At 50.9% G+C, this 22,194-nt stretch overlaps 7 protein-coding genes across 7 annotated transcripts; 1 reads left to right on the top strand and 6 right to left on the bottom strand.

Moving 5' to 3' along the window:
* Positions 1–79: 79 nt before the first annotated feature.
* CC77DRAFT_1092551 (hypothetical protein) lies at positions 80–4,027 on the bottom strand. The gene is made up of 4 exons (XM_018529636.1): positions 3,683–4,027; positions 3,564–3,632; positions 2,476–3,500; positions 80–2,425 (listed from the first exon to the last, which is right to left on the bottom strand). Exons 1-4 carry the CDS (start codon positions 3,696–3,698, stop codon positions 557–559), a joined length of 2,979 nt encoding a protein of 992 aa, XP_018388593.1. The 5' UTR covers positions 3,699–4,027; the 3' UTR covers positions 80–556.
* A 1,769-nt stretch (positions 4,028–5,796) lies between these two features.
* Positions 5,797–7,128, bottom strand: CC77DRAFT_699126 (RTA1-domain-containing protein). The gene is made up of 2 exons (XM_018532806.1): positions 6,785–7,128; positions 5,797–6,726 (listed from the first exon to the last, which is right to left on the bottom strand). Exons 1-2 carry the CDS (start codon positions 6,963–6,965, stop codon positions 6,026–6,028), a joined length of 882 nt encoding a protein of 293 aa, XP_018388594.1. The 5' UTR covers positions 6,966–7,128; the 3' UTR covers positions 5,797–6,025.
* Positions 7,129–8,178: 1,050 nt separating this feature from the next.
* CC77DRAFT_983968 (hypothetical protein) lies at positions 8,179–9,946 on the bottom strand. The gene is made up of 3 exons (XM_018536159.1): positions 9,587–9,946; positions 9,017–9,536; positions 8,179–8,966 (listed from the first exon to the last, which is right to left on the bottom strand). The coding sequence occupies exons 1-3, from the start codon at positions 9,702–9,704 to the stop codon at positions 8,621–8,623; spliced, it is 984 nt and encodes a 327-aa protein (XP_018388595.1). The 5' UTR covers positions 9,705–9,946; the 3' UTR covers positions 8,179–8,620.
* Positions 9,947–11,602: 1,656 nt separating this feature from the next.
* On the top strand, positions 11,603–13,730 carry CC77DRAFT_1018004 (PLC-like phosphodiesterase). Its single transcript, XM_018524520.1, has one exon. The coding sequence runs from the start codon at positions 11,646–11,648 to the stop codon at positions 13,368–13,370; it is 1,725 nt and encodes a 574-aa protein (XP_018388596.1). The 5' UTR covers positions 11,603–11,645; the 3' UTR covers positions 13,371–13,730.
* Positions 13,731–14,274: 544 nt separating this feature from the next.
* On the bottom strand, positions 14,275–16,515 carry CC77DRAFT_699232 (hypothetical protein). The gene is made up of 4 exons (XM_018532807.1): positions 15,895–16,515; positions 15,258–15,842; positions 15,029–15,210; positions 14,275–14,980 (listed from the first exon to the last, which is right to left on the bottom strand). The coding sequence occupies exons 1-4, from the start codon at positions 16,073–16,075 to the stop codon at positions 14,474–14,476; spliced, it is 1,455 nt and encodes a 484-aa protein (XP_018388597.1). The 5' UTR covers positions 16,076–16,515; the 3' UTR covers positions 14,275–14,473.
* Positions 16,516–16,956: 441 nt separating this feature from the next.
* On the bottom strand, positions 16,957–18,109 carry CC77DRAFT_930674 (oxidoreductase domain-containing protein; the record flags this gene model as incomplete). The annotated part of the gene is made up of 2 exons (XM_018534176.1): positions 16,957–18,027; positions 18,080–18,109. 2 exons carry the CDS (start codon positions 18,107–18,109, stop codon positions 16,957–16,959), a joined length of 1,101 nt encoding a protein of 366 aa, XP_018388598.1.
* A 358-nt stretch (positions 18,110–18,467) lies between these two features.
* On the bottom strand, positions 18,468–19,437 carry CC77DRAFT_1018006 (hypothetical protein). Its single transcript, XM_018524521.1, has one exon. The coding sequence runs from the start codon at positions 19,291–19,293 to the stop codon at positions 18,880–18,882; it is 414 nt and encodes a 137-aa protein (XP_018388599.1). The 5' UTR covers positions 19,294–19,437; the 3' UTR covers positions 18,468–18,879.
* Positions 19,438–22,194: the final 2,757 nt, after the last annotated feature.

The following is a 22,194-nucleotide window of genomic DNA, read 5'->3' on the forward strand; positions in this document are numbered from 1 at the left end:
GGAAACCTTTACTCTTGTACACTCGCACTACACTGCAACTCCAGAGTCCAAGTTTCCTTGTTACACATTGATACCTTTTGCCATACCAGCCTCTGCTACACGGTATGGTTGGGCGCATAAGCGTCTATTCTAGTAGATTGGAGTGTAAACATATGTTGGCATAGCTCAAGACAGCCGTCACCATATTACCAGGTAACATAGCAAGGCGGCATGAAATCAAACAAGTGAGGAGTGGGTATTCAAAGCACCAATGCATTAGCTATTATTACGGTAGGACGGCAGCAGCGATGAACTAGCAATTTTGTTCCACCAAAGCCTGTTAACAGGATAAGGTCCGCCCACGCAACATCCTCTCCATTACGGGCACGATTATGCTCCATGTCCCACGATCCATCGAAAACAAGAAAGAACAACCAAGAAACATTTCATTTGCTACTCATGTGCGCGTGCGCCGTGGCGCAATCGTGGTATCATCCATGATCAAAAGGTAGGAAAGTCGTAATCATGACTGGCGGCCCCCAAGCATACCGGGTATCACTGGTCGACGAACAAGCATCTAAGCGCGGCCCTGGAAGACGGGGTTCTGGTCACCGAAAGTAGTGTTGAACTCTCCGGAGGCAGGAGCGCCAGTGGGGTGAGTGGTAGAGCCAGTGGTGGTGGCAGCGGGGTTGTTCAGACCTGTAGAGTCGAGGCCAGATGAACCAAGGCCAGATGAACCAAGGCCGGACGAGCCGACGGGGGCGCCGGTGCCCGAAGTGTTGAAAGCATCGTCGACCTGAGTGCCGAAGCCGTGGCTACCTCCAGTGGTGGAGGGAACACCACCAGTCAAACCCTGACCACCAGCGAGGCCGGATCCTCCAGTAAGACCCTGGCCACCAGTGAGGCCAGATCCTCCAGTAAGACCCTGACCACCAGTGAGGCCAGATCCTCCAGTAAGACCCTGGCCACTAGTGAGGCCCTGGCCAGCACCGAGACCACCAGCGTTGCTGTACTGGCTGTCGTACTGGTTTGCTGATGGGTTAAGGCCTTGTGAGGCACCAAGACCACGAGACTCATCACCGGGGCTGCCGTAGCCACCCGCACGACCGTGAGGCTTGCGAGTGACCTTGCCAACCTGAGGCAGACTGGAGGTTTCCTTGGCGGAACCAATAGAGAAGATAGGGCTCTCCCACCTCTCACCCTTGGCAGCAAGCTCCTTGTACTCGGTAGCCTTGGAAGAGATACCTCCGGGCAGGGAGATGTTCTTGAAGATGGAGTCGTGCTGAGTGACAGCCATGTTGACCTGGGTGTCGCTGGCCTTCTCCTTGACCTGCTCCTTCTTCTGCTTGCCCTGCATAACGCGGTGCTGCATAGCAGAGGCGTAGCGCTGGTACATGTTCTGGAGGTTCTGGGGGTCGGGGTTGCGCTTGGCCTCAGCCTCCGCACGGTCTGCCTCAGTCTTGATGTCGAAAAGAATGCCGTCGAGCTGGTTGGCGGAGTCCTTGATCTGCTTCTCCAGCACCTTCTGAATAACAGGGCGCATGACCTTGAGAAGGAGAGGCTTGAACATGTTGAAGAGAAGCTTGTGGTTGCTCTTCTTCATCTTGATCTGAAGGTTCTTAATGTCAGACTCAACCTTGGTGACCTTGAAGAAGTGGGTCTGCGCGTGGTTTTCGCGGGCCTTGTCAGCGGTCTCCATCTCGACCTTGAAGCTGAAGCCGGAACCGCCCATGAAGATGTCCATAACACCCTTGTCGGTGATAGAGGGGAAGCCCTGCTTGCGCTTGATGTAGTAAGAGACATCCCTGAGGTCCATTTGAACACCCGAAACTGAGAGCATAACCTTGTTCTTGTTCTTGCTGGAAATGGACTTGCGTCCCCAGCGCCAGTAGTTGTCCGAGCCGAACTCCAAAGAGTTGGGGGCAAGGTTGTCACCCTCGATGACAAGGTTCTCAACGACAGCGTCGACCATGGAATCGCTGTACTCGATACGCGGGATTGGTACGTAGCGGACGTTCTCGAAGATGGAAGGCAAGATGACATCGCTCAAATCTTTGAGAAGGTGAGGCTTGAAGACGGTCTGGCCGTTCTCATCCTGACCGAGGTCAAGGAAGAGCTTGTTGACAGATTGTGCGAACTGCTTGTTCTGCGGGTCAGCATCGAACTGCTCGCCAATGAACTTGAACTCGTCGGCGATGCGGTCAGTGTGGCCACGGTAGCGACCACGGAGGAGGCGGTGACCATCGTCATAAATCTGGTTCCACTCCTCGTTGCTACGATCCTCTAGGATGAAACCCTGCTGCTGTAGGGTCTTACGGATGAAGTGGTTAATGCGTGTGAACCAGTTCTTCAGTTCGGGGTCCTGGTCGGCGTCCTTGTAGACCTGGTTAATCGACTCAATAAGGTCATCGAACGAGGTGTTGTTAGCGAAGCGCTCGAGCAGAGTCTTCAAGTTTGTCAGCCATTTATTTTCGGAGAGGAAGCCTAGATACGCACCTTGAGATCAGCTTCAGCAGTAGTTAGGGCATCATTTTGATGCGCACCTTGAACAGAGCCCTTGCCCTGCTGGCCCAGGTTCTTACCATGGCCAGAGTACTGCTCGGCAAGGCTGAGCAGAGTCTCAATGGCACGCTGGTAATCCTGGTGTCCCTGAATCTCGACGACCATCTTCTTCAGACGCCAGATGGTCTGCTCGCGACGCTCTTCGGGCATCTTTCCCTTGAGGTAGTTGTTCATTTGGTCACGACGAGCGCGAGCCATGTTCTTGTCCTCCTCAGAAGTGTTCGCATCGACCTTCTGCTTAGCAGTCTCTAGCGCACCGCGAGCATTGATACCAGTGCTCTGACCAGTTTGACCCTCATGGGCGCCGAGCTCGGCGGTGTGTTGAGGATCGCGCGAACCGTCTGGGTTGGCAGCCTGGTTGATGTCCTTGGCATGCTCCTTCAAGTCGCTCTTGGCCTCGTCCTTGTTCTTGTTACCGAAAGGCAGGCTGTTCTTAGCTTGGTTGCGGAGGTTCTCACGGTTCAGATCGGAGGTGTCGTGCCAGGTGTTGTCCTCAGCAGGCTCGTCCAATCGGTTGAGACGGTCTTCTGAGGGCTTGATCTTGTTGGCAGTGTTTTGGGCGGCATCGCCAGCCATGTCACGGAGAAGGACGGTAGCGTCGGAGAGCAGCTTCCTGAACTGGCCATTGCTAATGATTAGGGTGCCGAGAGTCCGTAGACCGTCGAGCGCCTCGTTTCCATGTTGCTTTGCTGTGTCCTTATCGACAGGAGCATTGGGGAGACTGGCGCTGTTGCTACCGAGGTGCTCTGCCTGCCAGATGAAGTCTTGGAGGAGGTTGCCCTCGTTCTTGGTGAGAAGTAGGATCTTGGCCTGTTCGATGACACTCTTCAGGTCGGAGACCAGGTGCTGGCCCTCGCTCGACAGCTTCTTAGACGGTGAGTTGAGTGCCCTGTGTGCAAGCGCCGAGTTGAGCGCAACATCGATCTGTTGGTTAGAGGGGACCTTTCCGTTGGAGAAGGCTAGAGTTGGTCAGCTCTGTTTGCATTACTTGTGCGACGCGTCGGTTGCACGTGTTTACCTACCCTCGACGATGCCGTAGAGTTGTAGCTTGTTGTTGACATCCTTCTCCTTCTGCTTCAAATCCACCGGACCTGGACGAGTTAGTAGTGTTTGGAGGGGGAAGCGGGGTAGGTATCCATACGGTTTACGGAACTCATGGTGTAGGACTGCTGCTGTGGGTATCAAGGTGGGGTATCAAAATGCAGACGCAGAGCTGAAAACAATGGGAGGTAGGGTAGATGGGTATTTCGAGGTAATGGGTATCAGAGTGGTTTGTGTGGGAGGGAAGGCGGGTGAGGGCAAAGGCAGCTTTGTATTTGGGCTGGCTGGGTAACACGCGCGATTGCAGCAACTACGTCACTGCGTCGTAGCTTCCCGCTTGTGAAGAGTCTGGGCTTGGAACAGCGACCGACCACGACCAACTTGATTGACCCCGCGACTACCGGCCATGATTTTCCCGCTGCCATCGATCGAATGCCGCGGAACATGCAGAGAAAGCAGCGCGGCAGCCCAATTCCCTGGTGATGTGCCGTCCAATGCCACAATTGTACACGCTTTCCCTGAGACATGGGGCCAGCCACGCCAGAACGAGGTCGCCCTGGTCTGTATGACGAGCCTACGGGTATGTTTGCGGGATCGATCGGCGCCAGGTTTCCCAAAAGATGCCAAAACATGTGTCTTGGTTGCGTCATGGGTAATTGAGCTGTGCGCCACAATCTCGATTCCGTCTTATGCGAAGTGTGGCGCCACCCCTTGCCTGCAAAATCTTCCCTGCAACCTTCGCCAGGTCTTTTCTACTGTAATTTTCTTGCTCTCTTTCGCTGCAATCTCTTCCTAGAGAAGCCACAACATCTTCCTCCATCGCCCCCCTTTCTGTTTGTGGTATTCTATGCGCCACATGTCAAAATACCAAGCTTTTCTTGGCATCAGGCTAGACGGCTGGCCCACTGCTAGCGCAAGTACCGCCGGCCACACCGCTCGCACGATGACGACGTCCATCTTCCAGTTCACGACGTCCAATCTCGTGGGGCGCCAGCTCATTCGCCGCCAATGCACTACAATGGGTCGTGCTGGCGCGTCGCTCTCATGGTCCTAAGGTCATGAACGCCACACACGCATCAAACGGCTTCCATTCGAACACGTGAGGCTCTGAAACCGGGAAATTCCAGACAAGGCCAATCCTGGAAGCGCTCTCCCTTCAGATCTGCCCGCCCTGGACGATCCTACACACAGACTTCTCGACGTGCCTGTCTGGTATAGCGCAGATCAGCCGACGCACTAAGCTTGTCGGCTGCTGCCCGTACCTCATCATATATTGCTACCTATTACCAGTCATGATAGAGATGCCATTATGTTTCTTTTACCCGTGCTCGGTACCTGCCGCTCCTGTTCAGTAGATTTCTGCCAAGCGTACGAACCATTGGCCTGTAGTTTCACCCGCACTTCAACGTACTACATATATCCTTTGATCTTTTGTACCACCCCTCACTTCGCACCTCTCAGCTGCTAATCAAATATCCTCGAAGAAGTCCTCGATGAAGCAATCGATCTCAGCAGCAAGTGCACCGATCGCGTTCTTCTAATCCTTGATTCTCACCCTCGCGATTGTACTGGATTAGTGGCCGAACTTGCCGAAGATCCGAACACACGCGGGTGCTTGCTGGCGACAACGGAATCGATCTTTTTTCCGGGACTATCAGCCCTATAGTAAGCAGGTAGAGGCGGTAGTGGTTTCTACCAATGGAAAAGATATCGAGAGGAGTACATATATACGAGCGAGGGGCGAGATCCATTTTCCCTGGGGGCGCTTGGATTACCGAGGTTCTCGTGGAAAACCTGCAGTAGCTCTAGGATATGATACTCAAGCGAATGATTAGAGACAAGTAAATAAGAAGCCGTGGTGGAAACTTTCGGCAAGCTAACACGGTATCGCCGGGAGTAAGAAGTAGAGAATTGAGGGGCTGATGGAGTTCTGCAACCAACCACGTTGGACGCCGGATGAAGGTAACAGTTGCAAAGGTAAATCATCCTAAATCGGTGGTGGCAAAAGAAAATGGGCGTAGAAGGAACAGATGCAGTCGAAACACTATCAACACGCTCTCGAAGTTCTCTGTCTGCGCCAAGGCGAGCGAAGAACCCTGTGATAGAGTATGCGCGGCGTTGTACGGTCCTTCTTGCTGTTATGGTCTCAGCGACAAGACATCTACCACAAATCTTCTGGTCCGTGGTCGACAGCACTTTAATTTTTATAACTCCATAAGCGAGGTAACCTACTGGACCAGCGGCGATTGACGCTTCGGGCGCAATCGCAATCGCAATCGAAATTGTTGAGTTGATTTCACTGACTTATCTTTATACGTGTGGTGGTTTTCTGGGAACCTGGAAAGCGTGTCTATCCGGTATCTAATGTACGTGTGAAGGTTGTATTTTCGTCATCTGTACTACCAGCTGGAGATGATTAAAATTCTATTCCTTACCCAAGATATTACTTCGAGCCGTTTCCGCGAAGCAAGTACCCCCCATTCTCATCATCATCCCCAAGCGGTATCATCTCAGCCTTTCTAACAGCCCTAAGCAGAACCCCTGGATGCAAAACTGTCATGATGACCACGACGCCGAACATCAGCGCCGCATCAAAAACATACAAGTACGCTTCGGTCTGATAAACCTTGCTCTCCGGCCCTTCCACAAACTCTGCCAGCCGAAATATACTCCGCACAACAACGAGCACACTAACGCTGTACAAAGCCCACATGTAGCGCTGCCATCTGACATGAGTCCGAAGTGACGTGGACGTGGGTTTGTTGTTAAGCCTCCGGTGAAAAACCACTGCCATTAAGATGAAGAAAGCAAATGCAACCAATTGCGTGCCCAGTCCCGCGATCACAACGGTATTTCCTGTCTTGACACCCTCTGGATCACCAGAAGTTTGCATTGCAGAGCCCATGATCTGGCACACGAACGAGCCTATATCGATGATAACATAGATCTTTGTCGTCCAACGCGGGTTCAATACAGCGTGGTGCGTAGCATCGAGAGCGCGGATAAGACGACCGAGCGTCATGTAGATGGTTGCTGCAAGGAGCGGCGCGGCCGCAAGAATGAGCATGAGTTGTATGAGGTAAGGGCTACCATTTCGGATATCGGATGAGGACCATGCGCGACCGTAATAGCCTGCTGCTTCACCTGTGAGATTTGATGTTAGTCAATTGTACTACGTGATGGTCATCGTGTAGCTACGAACCTACGCAACCCAGAACGAACGGAATAAAGAACCAACTTCGCAATGGGATGAGCATTACAAAATGAGCCAAACCACCGATTGCAAATAGCACCAGGAATGCATAGCCAGCGGGTCCGGAAGGCGTATAGGGATAGAGATCGAAATCGGCTTGGCCCCTCGATGTGAGGGCGTTAGACGCCATTTGCGAAACCAGGCTGATGCTAGCGATTGTCTTTGCGTGAGAAGCGAGGGAAAATGAATCAATGTAAGAATATAAAGGAAATGGTGTGAGGTGGCGAAGCGGATGACGATGGAGTCAGTTGAGAGTTACCCACGTTACTATATACTGTTTTAATAAGATCCATGTTTCTCGCATTCGACTCTTGCGCTCTCTTATCTCTCTCAAGCATTACTACAAGAGGCGCAGTGCCGCGCGGCATTTCCTCGGTCTAGTGTTCGGATGTTTCGTGTTGGTCTGCGAATTTCGTTGCGAAAGAGAATACGCGGTAATACGCCCTAATGCGCACAAGGATTTGTCGTTGAACGAGACCACTCACCTTATCTCTTCTGGGTTAGCAAAGAATCGTCTCTCCTTTTTTTATGCTTCTTTCGTTTATTTAAAGCTTCTACAGTCAGTTTCATATCCCGTGGTAATAGATTAATTAGGATTTTTGTGTATCATTCATGGCTTTGCTATGAGCAGTTAGCTGCTTGAGAAGGTCCATATAAAGAAGAAAAGGGTGTCCAAGCTATGGAAGGTAACTGAGCCAGCACTTCATTTGACCTCCCAATTTTCTTGAGCAACCCGATTCTAACCATCTTTTGTCGCTTGCGTTATCGTAAAGGAGGCCAACACGACAATTCCAAAGGATGCGATCGGAACTCTCTGCACTACGAGGAGCCGTCAGATTAAACAGAGAGAGGAAGAATAGAGTGTATTTATACAAGACCCCAAGAACATGGCCCAGCGCTTTGAACGCAGATTTGGCATCTTCTCTGACGACATGAGCAAGACTACCGACAACGGCCAAACACACGCCATAATGACTACAGCCAAGGAATCGTTCAGCAAAAGGATCTTCATCCGTGGAGAGTCTTAAGTCTGCCAACAAAGAGAGAGGACGCGCTTGTTTGTCCTAATGAATGAGGCGTGCAAGGTATATGCGGAAAGCTGGAATTCAACGCTCTTTGAGTATGCACGCTTCGCGTCTGGTCTTACTTTCTCCGTCGTACATGAAGTGGTTTACGCATGCTATATTAGAGATAAGTTGAATGGGCCAGAGGAGTACTCTGAAACCTTTTGGTCTTTGGAACAGCAACATGGGTGAAATCGGTTGCGCAATAGAGGTGGCGGTTCTCTGAGATACCATAGCAACATGCATTCACCACAAGCGCGGCATAGATATGCCGTGGGAGCCTGTTGTATCCGAAATAGCCGGCTCGAACATCGTTGTACAGGAAGTCCTATCATGCATTCTGTAAATCCCAGTTGGTTTAGACAGTCCTTGACACTGGACGTTAGGAGAAAGCTAGCCGAAGAACCCTACAATAACCAGCTAACAGCTCTTTGGGAAGAATGCTAGTAACGACCTCACAGAAGGCGATGGTAAAGAGATGGGATACAAGGGCTCCCGCACTAATATTGACTCTGTAGTGCCTCTTCGTCGGGAGTATGTAGTAGTAGCAGCAAGAAGTGAAAGCGAGAAAAAGCTAGAGAGCGTCAAGAGCTGTTGAAAGGCGTTGAAGGTACTGGGCGCGAGGTACATGAGAAGAAAATGAAACTGAGTGCGAGCCAGAACGTGGTGGCAATGTCTTAGTGCTGTGCTATTTGGACATGCAAGAGGTGAAGAAGTATACCTAAAAGATAGCGATAGCTCCTGGTGGGCTTCCGATGCCGCCCCTAACATGCAGTGGCGCACTGGTCAAGAAAAAAGTATACCTGCCCATCTCTTTGCACCTTTGGCTAAGCTTCTCGAGGTCCCACATCTCACCGATAGCGGTACCCCAGTGAACGAGGAGCCATTCATGAAGGCACCACCCCTCCTCGAACTTCGGTGGCCAGGCTTCGAAAGCAACAGTATCGCCAACGATCGCGGAGAAGTGACGGTCATAGAGCCATCTGACAGTCTTCTCGTTGGCCTGAAGACCGATGGCGACACTGTTATCACGCGTACCACTCTTGCGCTCCGCTTCGTTGGCATTGCTGTTATCGTCAGTCATGTTGAGAAACTGAGAAACTAACAGGACACGTACTTATGCCATCTCACGTAACCACTTCGTATCATCATAATATCACCCTGCTTCAGCGTAATGCCTTGCCACTTTAGCGTCTCTTCTATCTCCTCAATTGGAATCTCATGTCTCGATACCGGGCTTGGTGCTTTCCCCTTCTTCTCTTCATACCAACTCAGCCAGTCACATAGAACACCTCTTCCAACGATACCACCTCTTTCGCACCACTTGTGCGTACCGTTCGTGACGCTCTTAGCTGCCTCCTTATGTGAGAGACCGTTGTAGTACATGCCGCTCGCTTGATGCGCGAAATGCTTTAGACTATCCCACTGCGAGCCGGCTTGCGTGTTGATGTGAAGCTCATCATCATTAGCGCAGAAGTTGGAGAATTCTGCAAAGTCGATCTGCTTTTGCTCCAATTCTTTTCGGTTGAAGCCTGGAAACTGGACGTTGTGAAGTTCCCAATCAAGTTGGATGTGCTCGCCGGTGCTGATCTCCTTGGAAGCGGCTTTCACGACATCCGAAGTGAGAAGGTTAATAGCTATCGAACATTAGGTCAGTTTATTGCGCTATATGTGGGAGCTTCCTCACTTCCGACTTCGTCTTTCTCTCCATTCTTGTCGAAGAAACCCCATATGCTGCCTTGTGGCATATCCTTCACCTTTGGCAGGTCATCGAATGCTGGAAAGTTATATTCTTGTTTAGCCATTGTAAAAGTATTGATGTTTCTTCTATTGCAACTTTAGAGAATGTACCACGAAAGTGTCTTGCTCTGACGATGCTTTATGTTAGGGCCATGAGCGCCGAGGTCAATCCTGAGACCCCGCATCCAGTACTAATGCGTATCATGCGGAGCTTTTGGTTGTCAGAGCTTCCATGACGTCGGAAAATACCATTTAGCGTGTAGTGAATTTGCTAGTCTGTAACCAGATGATGGCAGTTGGTTGGTAGGCGGACCCGCTTCCGAAAGGTGCGCAAGCGGGGATGTTACTAGTTAGCGTACACTTAGGTAACCCGCCCGTCCGATGTCACCTGAATCAAGTCCAAGTACGGTACACCATCATTTTTAACAGACTAGATGAACTCTTGGTCGTCGATGCCAACCCCATGTTTGTTGGATTTATACTATGCTATGTCGTCAAGCAACATTGTTGTATACCAAATAACTGACAAACTTACTCATCGTACACGACAGCAGTCAGTGCATCGGGCAGACTCACAATGCCGCCAGCAACGGATCCACAACCATCCTTCGAAGTGCAGTAGCCGGCGCAATTGGACAAGGTGACATATGTAGGATGAAAGCACCCTCAACAACAGAAGCTACTTCTGACTCGAGTCATGAGATGCTGCTTGGCCATCTTGGGATACTGTTGCGAGATGCGGATTACTATTCCTCGATAATCGTTGCAAGGCTCACCGCAAAAGAGTTGGGTGAAGATCGACTTCTCAAGCAGGCTCTCGTGTCGGCTGAGAACGGGAAGGCATCGATGAACTCGATGTTTTTCGCGCGTTCGACTGGGAATGGGTTTTGTCATTCAAAACATACATTTGTAATAATTACCAAAATCGGACTGGCTCATTGATTTGATGAGAAAATGAGCGTTTTCTCCAGGCAGCACGTAGTCCTCTTCTCATAGCCAGGCAAATGTGTTGCGTTCTCGCAGCTTCTTCACTGCGTAATCCGCAAAGGAGCGACGGAAAACTCCATCTGGTCACACGCTGACGACACCTTCCATGTACTTCTCGCTGGCCAACTCATGGTCTCTGTTATCTCTAGAAGCCAATAACTGAAAGTTTGCGCTACCACTCAGCAAGTCCCGTTCCTGTTCACAAGGGAAATAGTCCACTCCGGTCCTAATAATGGGCACGTGGCTTGCGACTATGAGTGCAACTATCATGGAGATGGGAGAGTAGCCGCGTACATAATGTGTTACGTCGAAGTTCGCCCCGGTGGCTTCGAACAAATACTCTACGACTTCATCTGATTCGTCAGACCGATGACTGCCATAAGCAACATCGCAAAAGAATATGGTTGTGACAGGACATACGCCGACCTCGGCGATCATATTTGTTCGTTGGAGATCCCCGATTCTTTTTAGGAGGATAAAGGTGGACGGATTGTTGTAAAGAAAGCAGATTCCCGAAAGCACCAGCAGCCCCTAGGTGATGTAACGCTTCTCGTTGTAGGCGACTGGCAATATCGGAATCGCGGCTTAGACGAGCTGGTATTGATACTGGAGCAAAACGTGTGAACAGTGTTCACTAAGTTGATGTGACCATCACTCATATATGCTATGGGAATGCAGCATTTCCGTACCGGTGCGAGATAAGGGGAAGTGTCCAGTAAGGGACCTAGCGATTCCACTGGCTAAACCTCATTGGGACATCTATGATTAGCAGTGGGGTACGATTCATAGTAGATTGAAGGATCGCTTGCATCATCGGGGTTTGTATCATTGAATTTAAGAAGCATTCTGCGCCATTCAGTGCGACAGTAGAAGGCATGATCGCCCTCCAGCCATACTTTCCGTGTTAGCCGGTCTTACGCCAGCCAAGCCTAGCAATTGACCCCGCCAGCAGCTGAACCTGCCAGTGGCTGTGCTTCCTCACATCTTTACCTACGTGCCACAACTACATTTATTCTAACATGGCCGACCTCGTATCAGGCATTTCCAGACTCAATCCGTTTTCGAAAAAAGAGATCGATGATGAAGAAAAGGGAGAATTTGTTGATGCCGGGACCGTAGCAGGCGGCGGTCACGCATCGAGGCAGTCGCATATCACAAAAGATAAGCTGCGCGTGAGCGAGGTACTCAAGAGCTTCCTCGTCAAAGAGGGCGTTTTGCAAGAGTCCGAAGCCGGCCTTAAGAGTGAGGAGCCAAGTACGGCGTTGAGAGAGCTGCTCGACAGAAGCCACATCAAGGTTCCGGCGGAGGTCATCAACAGGGACCATCCGCTCCCCGAGTACTTCATCAGCTCGTCGCACAACACTTACCTGATGGCACATCAACTCTTTGGCGAGTCGCATGCTTCTGCTTACGAGATCGCGCTGCACACAGGATCCCGTTGTGTAGAGATCGACGCCTGGGACAACGATGATAATCGAGAAGAGCCGAAAGTCACGCACGGGTATACACTCGTCTCTAACATACCATTCCGCCAAGTATGTGAGACGATTCGCGATGTCGTCGACAAAGAAGCTGCTAGCGAAAAGAATGCTGCACCTATCATGATCTCCCTAGAAAACCATTGCGGAGCGCATGGCCAGCTCCGCCTAGCGCAGATCATGCAAGAGGTACTTGGCCCCCGACTTCTCAGCAAGGCCATTCGCGACAAGGGCACACGTGAACAAGATGACTCAAGTAACCATGAGCATGTTACACTTGCTGAGCTTGGGAACAAAGTGGCGGTCATCGTGGAGTACCATCTACCCGATGAGGAGGAAAGTAGCAGTAGCGATTCGAGTTCCGACGAAGAGGAACAGAAGCAAGCTCATCATGAGTATGCAGAGAAAAAGAAGGCCACTAATGCTGGTACGATCATCCCCGAGTTGGCTGAGCTCGGGGTGTATGCTCAGTCGGTCAAACCTGTCAACAACTCCTGGTTCGAAGCAGAGCTTGACAACGCGCCCCATCACCAGCTTATCAACGTCTCAGAGTCAGGTCTGAGAGCCCACCTTCCTGCCAACAGCGCTAAGATCGCACGGCATAATGCGCACCACTTGATGCGCGTCTACCCCAAGGGCACCCGCATCTCCTCCAAAAATCTCGCACCAGTACCATTTTGGGGTATTGGCGCCCAGATATGCGCTCTCAACTGGCAAACCTTCGGCGCAAGCTCGCAGATCAACGAAGCACTCTTTGCCGGCTCTGGTGGCTATGTTTTGAAACCGGCAGCACTTCGTGCAGGGGGCTCTGGTAACCTCAACACTGGACGCCGAAAGAAACTTCGCCTACACGTTGCCGGTGCAACAGACGTTCCCTTGCCAGATGATCGCGACCATGATGACATCAAGCCTTACTTAACGTGTACCCTTGTGCATCCTAACGACATGAATAACATGCCACCCAAGCGCAAAACCGCCCCCTACAAGCCCCACAAATTGACCGGCTTCATGCACAAGGATAACTCGCCCGCTAACGATCCTGTCTGGAAAGATGTCCTAGAATGGGAATTCGAGGACAACGAGTTGACCTTCTTACGCTTGTTAATCAAAAGCGATGACAGCTTCTCGCGAAACCCAATCTTCGCTGTTGCAGCGATAAGACTGATGTATGCTATGCCCGGATGGAACTTCATTCGGATGCTAGACTTGGGCGGTCATGAGACTACATGTACGCTGCTTGTCAGATTCGAGCTTCTGGACATCTAGGAGTATTGGACCGGCAGTGAGTACGAGAGTGATGAGCCGGACTGCAACAGAGGGTGGCTATGTAAGGTCGCCAAGATGCACGAGAAGTTGTGTGGTGATGGAGGGAGTTGCTAAGTATCCGAAGTTACCACCGACTTCCAGCTCTTGACGAAAAACTAGTGTATAACGTCTCAATACACGATTCTCCAACGATTTGTGCCACGCTCAGTTCTCTCCAGTACTACTTAGCGAAATCTTTTCCGAAGCATGCAGATCCCCGCAGATCGTTACTCCTTGGGCTACGCTCTAGAACACGTATTCCCGTCCACTAACGCCCGTTAGTCTCCACCTTTTAAGTGCTTCTCCAAACGCCCGAACACGACCCCGCGCCGGATTGAGACATGCTTCCGTTGCGCCTCCAAGCTCCTGCGCATTAGTCTCGTACCGTGCCGATGATGTCAACGTACGCACCTCGATCACAGTCAGCTCGTTCCTTGCCCCACTACCTAAGTATCGCCCATGCAAGCTTGGTGAATGTGAACCACTCCCTCATCAAGCGACGACCACGCCGCAAACATGCAGTACGATAACGCAACTCCATGGGGACGGCCCGTCGCTGGATACAGTGGGGGTAACTATGCCGTTTGTGCCCGTTTGTGCATTGCCATGCTTTCGGATAGTTTACATGATGGGTAGCGATCGACTGAGTTGAACATGACTTGTACATGCATAACCGAGGGGCCTACAGACGGAGAGCTTTGCGTGTTGCTGGGGTATAGTGTGCGGGTGGTAATGGCAATCAGAGCGAGGGTCTCTCATTGCCGCATGCACGTTCATGAGCAGGCTTACGTCTTCTTATGACCTGGCTATGCATGGTGCTACACTGCCGTCTATATTGGCCTATTATAGCGCAGGGATCGGGCGATAGGCCGGCATAGAAGCAAAAACAAAAGTGGAGATTAGAATCATACTTCCAGCGGGTCAGACGATGGAACGATAGTTGCCAGTATTATCGGCGGTAGCCTCGGATGACGCTCAGGATTTGCGAAATGGTTCATTACAACATATTTGATGAGAAATGTTGGTAAAAGATACCGAAATTGGTGAACGCGTGTGATGGGGATTCAGACCTTCCCACTCCCACTCGACTCATCCTTCTCGCTCTCCGCGACATGCCCCTCTTTTTCTTCTCTGTCTCTTGAAACTATTTCCTGACCTGGTGTTACTCCCTCCGTCTCCAGAATATGGTTGGGTATCACCACGCCCTCCTCGGTTCGATCGTAGTTTGTGTCTTGCATATGATATATTCCCAAGTAGTAGAAACTTGCGATCCCTATCACATAAAACAATAAGATGCCACCTGCCTCAGCGATGAAAGGTATCTTGATGCTATCGAGGCCGAAACAAATTGCTTCACCCGCTCCAAGCACGCCGCGAAAGACACCAACATAGTGCGTAAGCTTCTGAGGAGAATTCGTAAGGGCGCCGATCCAGTAGTAGACGATGTTATGCCAAAGCTGTGAGAAGGTCCAGTTGAGCATGAAAAGAAAGAAAATCCATCCAAATTTTGGTTCGTCCCAATCTGTAGGGTTGGTGGGTGGATTGTTGCGATCGTAGTTTCGAGTTCGGATCTGCGTGATGTTAGTTCGTGTTAACGAGCCGTCGATGCCTACACATACCATCTCCCAGACCCACGCAATGACTAGAGGGATGCAAACACCTGTCAAGCCGACCAGTCCGCGCTTGCGGCGACCCCATCCCGAGTAATCGAGGACGTATTGCAACGCCCACCCTGCTGGTATCTGTATGACAACAGCGATGAAAGAAAGCAGTGAGCGTGTGCGGAGATTGTTGTTGAAAGCTGCAGAGATATAAGCGCTGACCTGGTAACGGATTTCGAACGCCTACCATTTACTGATCCACTGTACACCAAAAACCCTTCAGCTGGTAGAAATGCCGGTAGCATCATAAGGAGTATGGGGTCTGTGAAGACTAACAGATTCGTTCTGAGCTCCTCCCAAACTCCTCTTGGTCGATCAACGGCGACAACAGAGCCATCGTCTCTCGTGAGCTTGTGTGGTCGAAGCAAAGTTAGACACAGTAGGCCACCAATGACCATGATGACTATGAAAGCAATGTACACTGATCGAGGTACACCAGCAACAGTATCCGAGTTCCTGTTTATGATGACTGGGATAATGCCACTAATGACCGAACCGAGCGCTTGCATGTTCATAAGTATCGTCGCATAGGATCCTTTTTCTCTTTCTTCGGGGTAGCCAGTTGCAACGTAGCCTGCAGTGATAAAGACCATTCCTGCACCAATACCGATGATAGGACCGGCGGCGTATGGGTAAGCGCTCTTGCCTGTCTCATCGTAGTACCAGAGAGATCCCACGTACACGGCGTAGGTTTGAACGCCAATGCACATGGTAAGGCCAGGTCCAAGCTTGTTCAAGATAGAGCCACCAAAGGACGAAGAGAAGAACCATACTACAGGATGATCAGTATAGGTCACCCATAAGATTCATGTATGGTTGTGTACCTGCGCATAGCGTCGCATTGACAACCTGGACTACCTGCGCTGAATCCGGCTTCCCACCACCAGCTCCTAGAAGATTAAGCGCAACGTAGATACCGGCAGAGGAACCAACACCAAGACCGGCGATTAGCATCTGAACCCACGGTCCGTGGTAACGAAACTGAGGAAGGTTCAGGATCCCCATGACGTGTCACGCAAGCTATCTCCAAAAAGCAACGCGACGCAAAGATGAGCAAGAACAGAGGATATTAACGACAAATGCAGAGGTGAACGTTACACTAACAAAGAGAAGGGCCGAGGCGTGGGAGTAATATAAACTTCAAGCCATCTGGTGCTGCGCCTCCCCCAGGACCCTGAGAATCAAGAGTGGGTGCACTAAGCACCAGCACAAGCTCACACCCTCAACACGAGGCAAGCAAGGGCAGGTCGCAGCCTCCACCGATAGATAGCAACATGTCAGAAACTACCAGGGTTCTGCCGCATGGCGTTCAGGGCCCATTGATCCGTCTGCTTCATTTGGCAGTAATCGACCACAGTATCCTAGTGGCTTCGAAAGCTAGTGCGCAGTGTGCTTACCGACGAACCAAAACTCCATGATAGCGGATACTAGCGTCAGGTTCCCGTACTGGGCTAGCTGACTCGCTAGGGGCGGGCTGTCAACCCGTAAAGAAGAGCTGGTGGCCTAAGCCAAGGAAAAAGAAATTGGAGAGCATTGGGGAACGCTGGTACTGCCCTGAACGCTGCGCCTTGGGAGAAACAGTGCCTGAAGATGCTGCACTTATTCAGTCATTAAATAGAACACAGCCTACACTTACTTCGATAGATCCGTGGCAGACTAAGCAATAATTCAAGAGACTGTTCGGGTTGGACTGAATTTGACGTTGCACATAGGTGCTGCAATTAGGGTTACTAACACTCCGAGGATTGCTCCACCGTAGAGTACGCTACGCGGCCGCCGTCAGCAAAACTACGACACCGAGTGTACGGATCCGATTATCATAAAGGAACTCGTGTCCACTGCAATGGGATACCCCAGACGGGCCGTCCCTGTGGCTGCCGTTTTTCTCAATCCCAGACCTGCCGACAGCTTACGTTGATGCGCTTGGTGCCCATGTAGCCCTTCCACTTCTTGTAGGCTTTCTCTTCGGCTGCTGTAGAGCCTGGTGTACCTGCCGGCCAACTTGCAAGGTAGGATGGACATGTGCTAGGTATCGAACGCGCCATTGCGTGCCAGGCCCAGCGAGCGTCGCCGGTCAGATGCACAACGTCGCCACTGTGGACTCGGATGGCAACGCTTCTGGGCGCATTCTCACCCTCTCCATCATCTTCTCCTCGTGCCATGATGAAGATACCATCGCATCCGACGCTGAAACTTGCAAGCGCTCTCTGACACTGCTCGCTGACGTCGCGATGTACAGGCATGAAGTCTTTAGCTGAGTACATCAAAACCACACCAGATTCTGGCCGGATATGGGGAAAGAGACCAGTCACAAGTGTTGATAAATCTGCCGGGAATGGCGTTGCATGCTTTGCATAGCTACGAGTAGGCCAATCGTATTGCTCGCCCAGTGTTAGCCAACGAAGCTTGGTGTACAAAAATTGCTCGTTGTTGAGAGGATTCAGCTTGTTTTGAACTTTCGGCATTAAACAGTCCTCCGGTGCTGCTCGTTGACGCAGAAAAAAGCTACTGTCGAATCGCAGTTCGTCCGATGTGGGTTTCGGAGGGTACGGGATATCATAATCCGCCTGGAGGTTGATCTTGTGGCCTGCATCTGCCAGATCTCGGTGCATGAGACATGACGTAAAAATGACTTGTGTCTCAGGGGGAAGAAGTCCAGATATAACTTGAAGGCCAGGGAAGTCGCGATGTTCGAAGATCTGCGCATCTTCTGCAGGTATAGCGAGTGGTTTGCCCCTTGCGTATGCCTGGCAAGCAGCTTCAATCTGAGTCGCGGGAATGATGCCTGCAGGGCGCCAGATGTCTTTGTGATCTTCACTAAACTGGTCGCGTTTGCTAAGGTCAAAAATGTCTGGGTCGGTATCTAGGTCAGCTTTACGCATGCTTTGATATCGCCAATGTTCCTTCTGAATGAATTGTGGTGGTGTAGCATGCGTATCATGATGCACCGAGCCCTTCTGCCATGACTGTTAGCCGAACCCGTTCAGTACGAAGGGGCGACATACGAACGCGCTCGGTGGCATCCGTGGACAAGTCCATTGCCGCGTTAGGGGGGTAGAAGAATTGTCGAATGTGGGGGCGAACTGGCACCTGGATTGATGATTGTCTTCTCAATGAGACATGTAGTCGCCTCAGAAATTGCATCAACTGCAGTAAGAGCGTAGAAAAGGTCGAAACTGAGATGCACAAAATGCTACCTAAGCTGCATAATTGGCATTACAGGAGGGCTAGGCCTACGAAAAGAATGAGTGCGAGGGGTGGGTCGTGCGCTTGTCTTATCGATAAGCAGCACAGGAGGGCCTTCAACTAGTGCTTTTCGCATTCTCAGTCTAGACCTGTCTTTGACGGCGATCTAGCTAACACACGATGGGCGTTGTACTGCCGCTCGCTGTCGTCGCTGATATTGATAACTTCGAAGGGTGAATGAAGATGTGAGACATCTATTTCGTGCGAAAACATCGCAACATGATATCAGATAGCGTATGACGCAAGTGCAGGTGAAAAGACGTAAAGAACAGGGTCTTTTGTCTAACAAAAACAAGGACTCTTCCAATACTCTACTTCCACACTCCCTAGTTTGCTACCTTGAACTGAGCGCTATCAACCAGTCATCTCATCATTTTCTATCTGATGATAGAAGACATTGACTGAGGGCTTTACTCTACCGCGCTCCGTTCAGATCCTTCGATTGCGCTGCCCCACCGTTCGTCATCGTCGCCGCTGAGTGTGCTTCGTCGTCATTTACCTCGATCATCACAATGCATGTGCACATTGGGGCTGTTGTACCTCCGGCCTGTTCCTGGAACATGCTACCGGTAGTATTGAAAACGTATGGCCTCTCGAGGAGTTCGATAATATGGAGGTGGTTTTTGGACACAAAACACGCTTCGTGTATATTGCGATGGTGTGAGCAATCTCTTCGGGATATACGAAGCTGGACTAGACGATATCAGTAGCTTCCGGACCGAAACTTCAAAGGCTACAATACCTGCATCTACCAAAGCTTGAGTGAGCTGGGGTTCTTCTTTGTCTGCCCACATACCAACACAGTCGAGGTCACTGCGATGCACTTGCATAGCGGTGCCAGCGGGTTCGTTACCATGTTCTTCGGTAGAGTTCTTGTGCCCATGAGATAACGACGGGAGATGTACTTGGCGATTATTCTGAAAAGAGCCAGGACTAACGGCTGATACAACCACTGCCGTCGGTACTGAAGAAGCCATTCTGTTCTTCAAGACTCTAAAGGAAATGAGAAAGACTACCCACTACACTTCAACAGCGGCGCGTGAGGCGCTACTTATACTTCATACGCTGTGACATTGGCTGAGATACAACGAGCCACTCTTCCTCTGTGTAGAACACACACTCATTGCGCAGCCCCAATATTGACTACGACTGACAGCACGGAGTCGCATGACTCGGCCTGTTCATTTCGCCGTCTGTTAGTACCCTAGTGAGCTAGCTGTATGTAGAAGGTTTAGATCTTTGTTATGGAATCGGGGATACGGGTTAGGGGCCGCTACGGGCTCTTGTACTCATCAGGCAAGAGTCGGAGTACACCTATCCTGGCGTGGGATCGTGGCTGTGGATACAGAACCCAAGCGAACTTCTGGAATCAACAGACCCATGACCATGGCACTCATTGCAGCTTCCGCGGCCGAATCAGACAAGAGAATTAAGAGGTTGGGGTGGGTCTGCAAACATGAGCGCCTGCCGTGTGGTGTCATGCATCGGATGTAGCCTTGCTCACGCGGTGAAACAAACTCGTTCCACGGACGAGCATAGTTACACGCGAAATAGGGATCGGCATCCCGAGCGATTGATACAGTCCAGACACGCTCAAAATAAAGCAGCTGGAAAGCCGAGTATCTCCGCTACGTAGCTCGAGTGAGCAGTGCATCGGGCAAGAACCGTTGAGAGTGAGCTTGTACCAAGAAAGATGCGGTCTCTTCAACACGGAACCGCAAGCCGCATGCAGTTACTTTTTATCATGCTACATGATCGAACATGAATACCAAGTACTCAGTGGAGCAGAAAAACATGCAGTAGTACTTGGATATCGGGTCATAAAGTCCCCTCCCAAGATTAAAGTTACGTTGTCGAAATTAGTGAGAGACTGCCTTAGGCATGTATATTTCTCAATCTGGCCTTGATCGGTGTAGATAAGGGTTATGATGACAATGTGGTAAGATGATGATTAGGCAACACCCATTGTGCAAGGTACAGACCACTTGAGTGGTAGAAATCAGGCTATGTATATGGGGAAGGGTGCCGGCCCTCAAGGGTGCAGAGAATCTTGCAAGGCCTGAGCAGCCTTGTCGGTCCAAAGAGGAAGGAATGGGATGATGAGCCGCTTCCCCGTAGATCCTATCGTTGCTTAAGAACGTCACCGGGTAAAACTTCGTAGTGTCACCCAATGACACACTGCTGTACACTTACACAGCCTTGTTACCTGGGCAGGAGGCAGGACCACACAACCCGATCCCCCGGACTTAGTTCCATGCAGCCGTTCTTCTGGAATCTTTTGGCCAGTCTTAGTATGGAGAAGTAGCAAAATTGTACGAGAACTTGGCCGTAGCGAAGTCTACTTCCGCAAACTCGAAGACTAAAGGACCGCGGTGTCTCTTTGCAGCCACGCGCTTGTTGCTGAAGTTACTAGACAGCTATTCTCAGATGTGCGCAACGGGAGCTGCGTACGTGTAAACAAGTAGTGACGAAAGGCTTGCGACTTCGGCGGTACTGTGCACCTCTTCTTCGGACGACAATTTCTAAGTAAGCTGATAAGGTCTTGGTGGCGTCACCGCCGGTTTGCGCTTTGATAGAAGCTTCTTCCGGTGGGCTGCGGCAGTCTTCTGGAAGCCTGCTGTTGATGGAAGGTGCCGATTCCTGGGCACACGCGGCCGTGGAGCGCCTAACACTGGCACGCTGGGCTCAGACTGATTGCCGGGTTAGCGGTAAAGCCTACATCCTTCTTTGCAGGCAAATGGCTGAAGATTTTCGCAACCAAAAGCTCAAGTCGCTATCGTTCATGCGGTGTGGCAGCGTGGTGGATTCCTGGTTGCAGACTTAGGCGCCCCCCCCTGCGTCTGTGTGCATGAGGGTGGGTGAGCAGCTTATTTGTTTGGTTATGAAGACGCCGTGGACGGAAAAGACAGGCCCTCATACCCACAACTATTTTCCTCGTGCAGATCCTCCAAATCTCCCATGTTTTGTAGTTTCGGTTTCGTATCAGATTGTAATGGATCGGTATACTATTGCATGTCTGCAGCCTGCTCACTTACCACCAACCGCGCCACAGATGGCCAACAAGGATAGGAGGCGCGATTCGTTTGACATGCATCCTTCGCAATCCGAATCCTTCGCATGCAGTTGAAACTTATTAGTTTATGATCATAGCCGCAATTGCGCTGTGGCGCAGCGTGAGACTATCGCCTTGACTTTGGTACTGTGCCTCTGCCGAGTGAACTGCAAGGTATCGTTACGAATGTCGACATATTCGACAGCGATAGAAGATTGGCTAGATCTCTAATCTCAGAGAGACCTAGCATGTTTCATTTCTCAGTGAGAGTGAGCACTAAGGCTGTAGGCGGGCGTGGTGTCTGTTGACTGGAGGCATCGAAGGACCGAGTAGTTCAGCTGGTAGTCTCACTTCCACACCGCCTCGTGAGGCCAAGCCCCGCTGGCATCGTTTGTCTACCTCAGTAGGTTAGCCAGGCCTGTGAAGTAGATATTGGCCCCTATGTTGGCAGTCACTAGAGGTTTCCATGGAACCGGTTTGCCGCGTACCGTGCAACCGAGTCTGGGAACAGAATCGAGATTAGGGGGTTAGATGATGAACTGCGATGCCTTTCACGACCGACTTTTGTCGCACTGCGGCCGCGGTATTTGCGATGACATACCACGACGCTGTGATCATCTCAATATTGGCAAGATTTTTTTGACTATTGTAGAGCATATGAGTGCAAAATAATGCTCTACATTCCAGATCGAAGATGTTACAGTAACTCAAGCAGCGATATGGAACCATTAGCACGAGGTTGTCAGGCCAAGAATCTTCGAATTCCTGATGCGTCGGTGAACAATCTTGGAAGCAACGTTTAAAAGCCGCGCCAAAGAGGGCCCGT

This window comes from Alternaria alternata, assembly GCF_001642055.1.
Source record: "Alternaria alternata strain SRC1lrK2f unplaced genomic scaffold CC77scaffold_5, whole genome shotgun sequence".
NCBI classification, from domain to species: Eukaryota; Fungi; Ascomycota; class Dothideomycetes; order Pleosporales; family Pleosporaceae; genus Alternaria; species Alternaria alternata.

What these genes read in the sequence shown, in the direction of transcription:
- CC77DRAFT_1092551 (XM_018529636.1), bottom strand. An exon ending in ACTCTACGGCATCGTCGAGG is followed by an intron (nt 3,501 to 3,563) that starts GTAGGTAAACAC and finishes GACCAACTCTAG; the next exon opens with CCTTCTCCAACGGAAAGGTC. An exon ending in CTGCTGAAGCTGATCTCAAG is followed by an intron (nt 2,426 to 2,475) that starts GTGCGTATCTAG and finishes ACAAACTTGAAG; the next exon opens with ACTCTGCTCGAGCGCTTCGC.
- CC77DRAFT_699126 (XM_018532806.1), bottom strand. Translation starts at nt 6,965, where the DNA reads ATGGCGTCTAACGCCCTCACATCGAGGGGCCAAGCCGATTTCGATCTC. An exon ending in GTTCGTTCTGGGTTGCGTAG is followed by an intron (nt 6,727 to 6,784) that starts GTTCGTAGCTAC and finishes CAAATCTCACAG; the next exon opens with GTGAAGCAGCAGGCTATTAC.
- CC77DRAFT_983968 (XM_018536159.1), bottom strand. Translation starts at nt 9,704, where the DNA reads ATGGCTAAACAAGAATATAACTTTCCAGCATTCGATGACCTGCCAAAG. An exon ending in AGAGAAAGACGAAGTCGGAA is followed by an intron (nt 9,537 to 9,586) that starts GTGAGGAAGCTC and finishes AATGTTCGATAG; the next exon opens with CTATTAACCTTCTCACTTCG. An exon ending in GGTTACGTGAGATGGCATAA is followed by an intron (nt 8,967 to 9,016) that starts GTACGTGTCCTG and finishes TGACGATAACAG; the next exon opens with CAATGCCAACGAAGCGGAGC.
- CC77DRAFT_1018004 (XM_018524520.1), top strand. Translation starts at nt 11,646, where the DNA reads ATGGCCGACCTCGTATCAGGCATTTCCAGACTCAATCCGTTTTCGAAA.
- CC77DRAFT_699232 (XM_018532807.1), bottom strand. Translation starts at nt 16,075, where the DNA reads ATGGGGATCCTGAACCTTCCTCAGTTTCGTTACCACGGACCGTGGGTT. An exon ending in CAATGCGACGCTATGCGCAG is followed by an intron (nt 15,843 to 15,894) that starts GTACACAACCAT and finishes ATCATCCTGTAG; the next exon opens with TATGGTTCTTCTCTTCGTCC. An exon ending in TTGCGTGGGTCTGGGAGATG is followed by an intron (nt 14,981 to 15,028) that starts GTATGTGTAGGC and finishes AACATCACGCAG; the next exon opens with ATCCGAACTCGAAACTACGA.
- CC77DRAFT_1018006 (XM_018524521.1), bottom strand. Translation starts at nt 19,293, where the DNA reads ATGGCTTCTTCAGTACCGACGGCAGTGGTTGTATCAGCCGTTAGTCCT.